The sequence below is a fragment of the Lissotriton vulgaris genome, chromosome 1_1 (assembly GCF_964263255.1).
Source record: "Lissotriton vulgaris chromosome 1_1, aLisVul1.2, whole genome shotgun sequence".
Lineage (NCBI taxonomy): Eukaryota > Metazoa > Chordata > Amphibia > Caudata > Salamandridae > Lissotriton > Lissotriton vulgaris.
Genome location: NC_141685.1, coordinates 268,678,004 through 268,690,059, shown reverse-complemented (window position 1 = coordinate 268,690,059; position 12,056 = coordinate 268,678,004). Strand labels below are relative to the sequence as shown.

At 43.2% G+C, this 12,056-nt stretch overlaps 1 protein-coding gene across 1 annotated transcript in view; it reads left to right on the top strand.

Moving 5' to 3' along the window:
* The window catches only part of HECTD3 (HECT domain E3 ubiquitin protein ligase 3), a 376,275-nt gene that overhangs the window by 329,751 nt on the left and 34,468 nt on the right, over positions 1 to 12,056 (top strand). The window contains exon 17 of the mRNA XM_086952299.1: positions 10,677 to 10,806. Coding sequence (XP_086808425.1) covers positions 10,677 to 10,806 — 130 coding nt within the window. The remainder of the gene's footprint in view (positions 1 to 10,676; positions 10,807 to 12,056) is intronic.

Below are 12,056 nucleotides of genomic sequence, written 5' to 3'. Positions count from 1 at the left end.
GTCCTGTTCCCACCCCCAAAAGTAAGGTCAAGAACTTGGGAGTATTATTTGACCAACAACTCACTTTCAAGGACCACGTCAATCAAGTAGCCGGCACCTGTTTCCGGGCTATAGGGATGCTAAGACGTGTCTTTCCCTATCTCCCGGATCACCATAGGAAAACTCTGGTGCAGGCTCTTGTTATCAGTAGGATCGACTATTGCAATGGATTGCTCCACGGAGCCAATGAGGAGCAAATCAAGAAACTGCAGGTCATTCAAAATACTGCCGCAAGGATCGTCATGAATGCTCCACCCAGGACACTATCCTGCCCCCTACTGTCTCAGCTTCACTGGCTTCCTGTGAAGAAGCGAGTTCAGTTCAAGACTCTGTGTACCATACACAAGAGCCTAATGGGGATGGGCCCTAAGTATTTCATTGACATCTTTCAGCCCTACATCCCAGGACACTCCTTGCGCTCCAGCAACCAGCAATTACTCAAAATACCCAGAATTAAGAAAACCAGACAGGGTGGCCGTGCACTGGCCCACACCGGACCTACCTTATGGAACTCACTGCCGTTCGAACTGAGGTCAATCACCAACCACATGACGTTTAGAAAAAACTTAAAAACCCATCTGTTTCCCAGCTATTAATTGTCATTCTACCCCTGGACACATTTTTACTCTCATTCCCATCTGCAGTCATAGCGCGGAGATACCCCTTCAGGGGTCTAGTCTGGCGCTTTATAAGCACATAAAATAAATAAATAAAATAAATAAATGTGTCGCTTACCACATTTCACTATTCATGTTAAATTGTTCTTATATATGAGATTATTTATGGAACATTTTGTACTAATTCATATCACACAACCTGATTTTTTTAATTCATGCATGAATACATTGTGATGCTTTAAATAAATAGTTCAGCTGTAGGCTGTTGGAAAATTGTCTTTCTTATTATTCGAAGGTTCAAAAGCAGATTATAATTAAGACGTTGCAACTAAAATTTTCACTCTGCAATTTCTTGAAAACGTTGCTGTCCCAACCACGCATACTTTAGCAACTACAAAATTATACATTTGAAATCCCAATAGAAGTTTTCACTCGCCTTACTTTAATAATTTTGGCTCTATTAATTATTGTATAAAATCTTTTCAAAATCCAAGTACGATGGTGTAATTGGAGCCACAGATATAATTGTGTATTATCGCATTCCCCTTCTAATCATATGTAACAAGAGCCTAAATGTCACACTTTTTGACCTTGCATATGCAACTGAAAAGTGGCCCTTGTTATTAACATACCCAATGCACTAGCTCTATGGTGGGAGACTTGACCCAAACTTGCCCCCAGGTCACGTCATGTCCTAAAACTGGGTTGTGATCCTTGTGGGGGCCCTGCGTGTATCGTAAATTAACAAGAGCAACTCAAAAGTGATTGAGTAGTTGGCTTGGCCAGGTACGTTCTTTCCACAACTGCACTGGAGTGTCCAAGTTAGGAGACATGATGACCGATGTCAAATGTGTTATTTCAAACCCCTCCAAAAGGAATTCATATCTGTATCGGGGACAGTTCTTCAAATATGTTACAGCTTAGGTATGGCAAGACGTCAAAATGGTTCCACATGTGGTCATCATTGCCACCCAATTCCAAATGATTAAATTAAAATGCCTGCACAGAGAGTACATCACCAAACACAACCTATGGATTTTTGGTAGGGTTGCATTTTCAAACTGTTTGCGATGTCTGTGGTGTGGGTTGCAAGATGTAGACCTCCTTTCATTAATTTAGGCATGTCCACAAATCAAACCCTTCTGAGAGTAAGTATGGAACACACCAGTGAAAGTCACTTTATGAATAATTGAGAGTATGCCCAAATTTGCGTGTTTTCACATAAGTGACCTAAATGTGAATTGGTAGATGTAGTTATCATTATTGCACCTTTGTCTTGTTGTCTAAAAAAGAAAAATTGATAAGCAAAATATAAATCCACCAGATTTGGGAGTGTGGGTTAAGGGTCTGGATTGTTGTATGGCACTTGAAATTCGCAAATATAAATGCAGAGGATGCCCCAAGGTCACGTCAAGATTTGGGGGACTGGATGGAATTTCAATGATTTAGAGAAGAATATTTCATTGAAGTTAATACCCCATGGGAGGCATAACTACTCAAGTTTTGATGAATACTTGCATGGTATGATACAGTTTTTAATTCACGTTAATACTCCTAGATCAAATGTGGTTTGTAAATGTGTTCTATAATGAGAAGACGTACTATTTTAATTATTAAAACCTTAATCAAATTGTTTAAAAAATAGTTGGGCTGAACAGGGTGGCCTGTGGGACCTGCTCAAAGGCTTGGTGACTGTAAGAAAATATCATGTTCATAGCAGGTGGGACTGTAGATATACATGCTCTACATACTTCTTCCACATACTGTTGGGGTCGGTCTGTTGCAACTCTTATCTGAAAGAGACCATTAGTTATAGATTCCTTACCTTAGAATTACTCCCAGGCTTCCGACTGGATTCGGAGAATTTTTCTGTAGCAGTACCCCGTGCGTCGGAAGGTTTGTGTGTATGTATATATATATATATATATATATATATATATATATATATATAGCATGCTTTAAAAGAAGCGTAGTTCAGTGGATACAGGAGAACGCCTCTGATGAAGTGGAAATGGACCACAGAAACGCGTCAGGCGAACCTAACTACCCGGATGGTGGGGGCGAGAACGTGAAAGCCCTTCGAGGTAGCGGGCTGTTGAGTGCACCCTGAAATGCTGAGGCCTTTGAAACAAAAACAAAATAAATATATATATATATATATATATATATATATATATATATATATATATATATATATATATATATATATATATATATATATATATATATATATATATATATATATATATATATATATATATATATATATATATATATATATATATATATATATATATATATATATATATATATATATATATATATATATATATATATATATATATATATATATATATATATATATATATATATATATATATATATATATATATATATATATATATATCCAACACACAGGTTGCCTGCAGTGAGTCAGCCCACACGAGTGCATAAAGGTATCCTCTTTATTTCATGACAAGAACGGCTTTCCATTATCAGCACAAGCGCTTCGCCATCTTAGTCCTGCGTTGCCCAACGCGTTTCATGCTTGGCGGCATTTCATCAGGGTCTCCAGGTAGGTAAGGGAACACAGCCCGCAATGAGCAAGTCACTTTTAAATTCATAAGTCCACGCCCAGGTGGGCGCGGCCGTCACCACGGCCTTCTGGATCTTGAAGTGCTCACAGTATTCTCAAGTGAGTTGCAGCTGTGAAGTTCCCCACAAATTGCCCAAAAATAAAACCACAGTTGGTCGCGATAGTCTCTCGTGTTGATGAGGAGGCACACAGTGTGTTCTTCCATGGAGGTGCACCCGTCCCTCATTTGCGGCGTAATTAAACACCACAACAGGGCTGCACGGGGGTGCAGCAGGGCTGGCCTGTGGGACCTGCTCAAAGGCTTGGTGACTGTAAGAAAATATCATGTTCATAGCAGGTGGGACTGTAGATATACATGCTCTACATACTTCTTCCACATACTGTTGGGGTCGGTCTGTTGCAACTCTTATCTGAAAGAGACCATTAGTTATAGATTCCTTACCTTAGAATTACTCCCAGGCTTCCGACTGGATTCGGAGAATTTTTCTGTAGCAGTACCCCGTGCGTCGGAAGGTTTGTGTGTATATATATATATATATATATATATATATATATATATATATATATATATATAGCATGCTTTAAAAGAAGCGTAGTTCAGTGGATACAGGAGAACGCCTCTGATGAAGTGGAAATGGACCACAGAAACGCGTCAGACGAACCTAACTACCCGGATGGTGGGGGCGAGAACGTGAAAGCCCTTCGAGGTAGCGGGCTGTTGAGTGCACCCTGAAATGCTGAGACCTTTGAAAAAAAACAAAATATATATATATATATATATATATATATATATATATATATATACACACACACACACACACACACACTGGATACTTCAAACGATTACTTTGGATGTGCACTCTGACTCATTTACACATCACAAAGAAATCAACTCAAATGATCAAAGCCACTGGACACCCTTCACAATCGCAATTATCAAAACTCAACACTTCACCTGGTACAAACACTGCATCTTAGCCCACTCCTGTCTGGGGAAGTTAAGAGCCTCAGCAACCAGGGTTCAACTGTTCCGAAAAAAAAGACTCATCTATCCCCATTCGGATTCCAAAATCCCGGTTTCTAAGTCAACAACCCTCAGCTTTATAATCTCAAAAACACACACTAGAAGGTTTGAGAGTCTTCATCCCTGCACATGGAAACTTACTTCTTGTCCAGCCCAAATTTGTAGTACAGGATAGCGGGGTATTGTCACCTCCGAGTGTTCCTCCGGACCGCATATGCGGACAAGAACGATCCTCCGCTGACCATGGGGCGCAGTTAGGTCCCTTATTAATGTACAACGTGACAATTTGGATGTATGTACTAATGCATGCTTTATTCCTGCAGCATTAATTCTAGTATTTTCACTTTTTTCCTTAATTATAGCACGGTTTAGGAGTGGCGTACACAGGGCTGGCCCCTGTGTAGCCCTGAGGAAGAGATAGGGGTATCTCGAAACATGTTTGCATAAGTGATTAGGCATACCTTACCCATTGTAAGTAGGATCCCTAATTTGCTACCCCATTTTTAATATACCACCCAGGAACCAGAATTAATGTATTTATAGCTCACTTGGCAGGTATTTTTAATCATATTTGACACTTACCACTCCGCTCTCACAACATCACATGCACCACACATAGTCCATCACAATAAAGTGCTCCTACGTAGTTCGCAAGTCGTAGTACGCCCCAGCCCATAGAGGACTGGGATGGCCCCAATGATGAAGCATGTCACCGTGGGGAAACCCTGGTGAGTGAGGGGACTCCAGAAAGAAATATGATTTTCTTTCTATTGCACATAACACTGTCATTCCTACTCCAACCCCAACGTGCGTTGCGAGCATTTACAACAAGAACATGTACACTTCTAAAGCAGGAGGTTCTCTCTATGTTGCAGAAAGGAGCTATGGAACTTGCCCCTTTACAATACCGAGGGTAAAGTGTGTACTCCCTCTACTTTCTAATGCCCAAAAAGGACAGCTCTCTTAGGCCTATATTAGACCTCCGAGAACTAAATGTGACATTCAGTCGGACCACTTTCATATGGTAAGACTCCAAATGCTTCCGCTCCTTCAGCAGGGCACCTTTCTCTCCACTTTGGATTTATAGGAAACCTACTTTCATATCCCAATACATCCTTGTGGGAGGGCAGGCTGGATAAACAGACGTGGAGGCTGTAAATAGTGGGCCAGTGGGGTGGTCTTTATTCAACAAGAATATGTTTGAACAGTTATGGTCTTTAGGAGTTCTGTAATTGGCAGTTCCAGGTCTTCTTTCTTGATGGGTCTTGGATATTCTTTTCCTCGTCAAGGGGGGGGCGTCTCTTAGTTGGATGGTCCTTCCCCAGGAGGCTCAGTAGAGGAAAGAAAGAAGGAGCCGTCCCTGATTTTAGGGTTCATCTCTTATGGTTTTCTTAGAAACTATGGTCTCTGTCACCACACCCGGTTGGTGCAAAATACTACACGGGATTAGAGGAAAGTGTGGGGAGTTAGGGCGATATGAGGAAAGGGGGGGTTGAAGGAGTAAATGGCAGGGCGGGACTTGCACAGGAGTTGGCGGAGGTGATGGGACAGGGTAGGGAATAGTGCAACAAATATCTGTGTTCTACTATAAAGAAGAGCAGTACTATTAGGAATCTGGTTTTCTATGCAAACCCCCTTTTTTATAGCCCAATTACGCTCCTGGGTTTCCCCGAGAACAATGTTATCAGGAAAAATAAAGAAAACAACGAGGCTTACTCGGCTATCTAGTTGGCGGTCCCCTCAGTCTCTTTAAACCACCTGCCTCCCTCCTGTACACAGCAAAACCTCCTGCTTCACTCTTGTACATCTTTAAACCTCCCGCCGCCCTCCTGTACACATTGAAACCTCCCGTTACCATGGTCCCTCTTCCCCCTGGTTCTAGAAACTCACCGGCTATGCGGCAACTCTCCTGAGTTGCGGCCGCTTCTCAGCCACCTACTGTGGGGACCACCACTCCTCCTACCACGTCTCGGTTTCTTCCTGGTCTCCCGTGTCTGCTTCTTCCTCGTCAGCCTTTCTTCCGACTTCCTCTCCTTTTCCCCCATCTCGGTCCGCTTGCTTCTTCTCCTCCTTCCTCCCGGCTGTATCGTGCCGACTGGTCGTGTCCCCGGCCCTTTTCACCTCCTGCGCTGATCTATTTCCGGGGTTAGCCACCCCCTCTTCCTGTTCCACGGACTGCTGTACGGGGAGAGGACATGGGGGAGGTGTTACGTTCATGGTTGGCTTTTCCCTGCGCTGGAATCGGGTGGACATCGACAGTGCAGGTAAGCTTTGTGGGTGTTGTGGGGGCGTATGTTCCACCATCGGGCCTGTCAGGTTCGTCATCCCCTCACAATCCTGCACCCCAAATACCTCAGGTTTGTGTTAGCAGGCCAGCATTATCAATTCAAGATGCTCCCATTCGAAGTAACAACCGCACCCAGGGTTGTCACAAAATGCTTAGCAGTGGTTGCAGCCCATCTACGAAGACAACATGTTCACGTCTTCCCATACTTCGACGTCTGGCTCATAATGGCCAGCTCACACGACAGCTGTCTAATGCCACACACAAAAATCTGCAATTGCTCCACGAACTGGGATTCACAGTAAATCTGTCCAAATCTCATCTCCAACCGTCCAACACTCAAGCATATCTAGGAGCTACTGTAGACCTACAAAATGCTCTAGCATACCTAACTCTGGCCAGGGTCCAGAATATACAAGCACTGCTGTCTCAGTTTCAGCCTCAACACTCTTTACCAGCTCGTGTGTTCATGTAGTTACGGGGAATGATAGCGTCTTGCATCCTAATAATCCCTTACGCAATCCCTCTGTTATCAGTTCTAGAGTTGGTAGACAGCCGCACCCATCGCTCTCTGCAGTGGTGGAACACATAAAACCTTTTAAAAGGGCGGCCCTTCAGCGACCCGTTGCCACAGATAGTACTAGCATCAGATTGAATTGAATTGAATTGAATTGAAAAGGTTTTTCTATAGCGCATGGCTACTCTGAAGCATCCCAGCGCTTGATTTTAAACAGAAGAAATAAACATCGGAAACCTAGAGTGTATAGAGCCAGCTTATCTATATCTTAGGGAACAGTGCTGTTTTTAACTTTTTTCTAAATGCGAGCAGGCTGGGTTCTTGACGGAGTGGTAAAGGAAGAACGTTCCACAGCCTGGCCGCATTTCCCGAGAAAAGACGGCCCTGAAGGGTTGGGATGCATCCCTGAAGGGTTGGGGAGCCTATCTCCAAACCAACACAATTCAGGGCATATGAAGCTTGCAACAGAAACAACTATATATAAATGACCTAGAGCTGCTATCAATTTTTCTGGCACTGAAAGCGTTTCAAGTTCATCTAGTATGCACAACTGTCTTGATTTGTACAGACAACATGACAGCGATGTATTACATACAAAAACGGGAGGGGGACACACACACTCTCTCTCCAGCTGTCACAGCTAGCACAGACCATCTGTAAATGGGCCATACATCACAAACTGTATCTCTTAGCGGAACACCTTCGGGGAGTGAACAATTAGATGGCAGATCTGCTCAGTCGTCAGACAAAACAAATCCGCAAATAAGAATACAACCTCAAGTTCTCCTCCCATTCTTTCAAACGTGGGTCTTCCCAGACCCAGTTCTGTTCACCACACACCTAAACGCAAGATGCCCAAACTTCACTTCACGTCCACGTGTCCACACCCATTGTCCAAAGGCAATGCACTATGGATGAATTGGTCAGGGATATTTGCTTACGCTTTTCTGCCTCTCCCACTCATTTCATGAGTGGTTCGGAAACTCAAACAATCGTCCCTGACACTAATCCTAGTTGCTCCCACGTGGGCACGTCAACCCTGGTTTAAAACCTTGTTGGCACTGTTGGTACTTCCTCATCAAAAACTACGTCTTGCACCCAATCTCCTCACACAGAGCCATGGAGACATAAGACATCCAGACCCCAGTCAACTCAACCTGGCGATCTGGCACCTGAAGTCCTAGAGTTTGGCTACCGTAACGTACTGCCAGACTGCATGAATATTATCAAAGAGGCTAGACATCCTACCACGAGAGCCTGCTATGCAGCAAAGTGGAAATTGTTTGTAGTATACTTCACTAACAACCACATCAACCCGCTTGATGCTTCTGTTCAAAACATATGTTGTTTGTTACATCTACAGCATTCCAATTTAGCGTACACATCCATACGCTTACATTTGGCTACAATAAATGCATACCTCCAAAATAGACAACATCTATCTGTATTTAAATTGCCTATCATCAAAGATGTTATGGAAGGACTCGAGTCATTTCCCCAGGACATCCACCTGCTCCAGTGGGGAATCTCAACATTGTTCTCACCAGGCTAGTGGGTCCACCCTTCGAACCATTGCACAAATGCGAACTGCAATTTTTCACGTGGAAAGTAGCTTTCATCATAGCTATTACATCACTGCGGAGAGTCAGTGAGCTTCAGGCACTAACTATAGAAGAAGCCTTTTTACAGATGCACCAACATAAACTAGTTCTTAGGACCAATCCAAAATTCCTTCCTAAAGTCATTTCTGCCTTTCATATCAGTCAATCTGTTGAGTTACCTGTGTTCTTCCCTCAACCAGATTCTGTGGCAGAAAGTGCCCTACACACTTTAGATGTGAAGAGAGCGTTACTTTATTACATAGAAAGAACAAAACTTTTCCGTAAGACAAACCAACTTTTTGTCGCTGTTTCCCCACCACATAATGGCAATCCCATATCAGAATCCGGTATTGCAAGGTGGATAGTCAAATGCTTTCAAATATGCTATGCAAAAGCAAAACGAATATTAACAGTTCCCCCTAGAGCATACTCTACATGCAAACTGGTGGCTTCTATGGCATTCTTAGGAAATATACCCATAGAAGACATATGCAAAGCTGCAACATGGTCTACACCTCACACATTCGTAAAACATTATTGTGTCGATGTGTTAGCAAAACAGTAAGCTAGTGTGGGCCAATCACTTTAATGTACACTATTTAAAACAACTGCAACAGCTACAGGTTAGCCATCGCTCTTGGAAGATAACTGCTCTGTAGTCTATGCACAGCATATGATCTACAGCTCTTATGCCTCAAACGGAAAATGCTACTTACCCAGTATGCATCTGTTCTTGGCATATAGAGCTGTAGAGTCATATGCCCCGACGGGCCTCCCCGGGTACCTGTACCTGTTGCAGTAACATCTTACTTCGAGACATGGATTCACTACTTTTACTAACTCCATTATTCACTCTTTGAGGGAAAACAAAGTGCAAACATCCGGACCCAACACTAGATGGCGATCTATGCACAGCATATGACTCTACAGCTCTATATGCCAAGAACAGATGCATTCTGGGTAAGTAGCATATTCCTTTTCTTCCGCCAGCTTAGCACTGTGGTCGGTGAACACTGCATGCCTCTTGGGTCGTCATACACATACGGTGTGGGATACAGTTGCGCAAGTGCTGCCGCAGTGCTCGGTGGAGGCTCGGGCCGTTCTCACTCACCCAGGGGCAGAGGTTCGAGACGTAGCTAAGTTCACCATTCGATGCGGGCTGGATACCTCGGACTTGCTGGGCAGAACGGTTTCTATGTCAGTAGCTTTGAGGCGCTACACCTGTTTGAGGACATCTTGTTTCTCTTGGGATGTCGAGTCCACCTTTCTTGACATGCCCTTTGATGGCCGTCGTCTGTTCAGTGACAAGGCGGACTCAGCACTTGAGCGCTTCAAGGATTCTAGGGCTACATTCAGATCCTTGGGCCTCGCTGCCACTTTTCACCTCATGCAGTCTGCCTTTTGCACCTTTCGTAGCTACGTAAGGGATGACCCAACACGTTCCACCCAATCTGGTCACAGGGCTGCACAAGCTACCCAGGCTCTGCATGGCTGCTCACTGTCAGCAATCAGCTTTTGTTTGCCTCTGGAGCACACCCATTCCCTTCAGTCCCAATACCTGTAGGATTTCTTTCAGGTCGACACTCCTTCCGGGTTGCCTGTGCTCTCCAGCTCCCACCTGCAAACTGCCATTTCTCCTTAGAAGAACAGCCAGACCAGTCATATAGCACATCCACTTGACCAATCAGAAGAACTCAGCAGATATACTAACGCACAGGCTGCCCCTTGCTAACCATCCCTGTTAGGAAAGGGGACATGTCTGCTTCATCAAGGCATGATGTGATGTCATTTTCATCTAATGGACCAGCATTGTCAGGTTCATGCCCTCCCTCCTAAACACACCTTTAGCTTGGCACAGCATGCAAGCTTCATACACACACATTCTCTCAATACACGTCTGAATCATGATATTTCTTCTTGTCTCCCTCTGTTCTTCCCTCTTTGCCTACTCTCCACCCTCTCATTCCTTGTATCACCTTCAACTTTCCTGAATCTCAGATTGCAGCGATGCAGGCTGGCCTGCTGAAGGTTGTGCCCCAGGCTGTCCTTGATCTTTTGATCTGGCAAGAGCTGGAAAAGAAAATTTGTGGTGATCCTGAAATCACAGTGGAGGCCTTAAAGAAACTAAGTGAGTAACTTAATCAACTGTTGAACCTAGAATATGTTTCCATGGGCACTGTGTGAAATCAAAACAATCACAGGTTTGTTTCTTCTTTACCACTTGAAATGAAGAATATACTCAGTTCTGTAGATCTGTCACATTTATCTTCTTTTGAAGTTCTGAATATCTCAAGGTATTTGTATATCCGTTATCAGATATTATAACTAAATTAAATAGGGAATACCCCTTATTTTATTAACCACTAGTGGTCAGATGTATGAAACACTGGTTGCAAAATACTAGTCCCAAATTGCAACCAGTATTTTTCTGACTAGTTTGTGAACTGACCTATGTACAGATTGGTAGGTTCACACAATTTTGAATTATAGTGGTTCACAATCCGACCTACCTTATCATTCATTCACAAATAAGGCATTCATTACGATTGGTAGCGATCACACAGACATAGGGTCAGCTGACAGCCAAGTTCTTGATCACTCTTTGATGAAATATGTTTTTACTGAAGCTAGTTTTCCTTCAAGCTTAAGGAAAAAAGATTTAAAGATTTTTGTTATGTGAACAGTAGTCCCCTGTGCCTCCATACACTGCCAATAACTTGATTCTGAAATGGCTAAAAGCGCTTGAATAGTCCTTGAGTTGGCAGTTTCCCACGTCGTACTTCCTATTCGCCCCCCCCCCCCCCATCAAAAAAAGCCTCTGGAAACCTACTTCAAAATGCTTACTCTTGCTACTCATAGTAACAAGTCGAGAAAATGTGCCTTCCTGAAGGACCTGGGATTCCTACTTTTCTTGCCATTCAGCTGCACACTGGCCTAAGGGAGTGAGGATGTTTAACTGCAATATTCAGATTATAAAATAAAGCACAGAAGGGGCACAGATGCTCAGCATGATTGCTAATTTACATAACAGCAAGCAGCATGACCAGGATCAAAGGAGCCATTTGATATAATTGAGTTTATAGAAAATAATTCTGTGAAGCTATGTGATCCGGAACCCTCCAACATAATCTTCATCTCAGCCTTCCGTAGCACTTTTACTCTACCTCAAAAAGAATTGTTGGAGCTTCTAAAGTAAGAAACAAATGGAGGATACTGTGAAAATTGCCCTGGCAACACAAACTACCCATAAAACCTTGACGTTCATGCTTGCGCCTGTTTATTCCATAGCAAAATGAACCATACCATAACAGCCTCAAAGAATCCCCCTAACTAACTGTACAACTAACTGTACTATATCTGGACTCCCAGTAGTGTAGG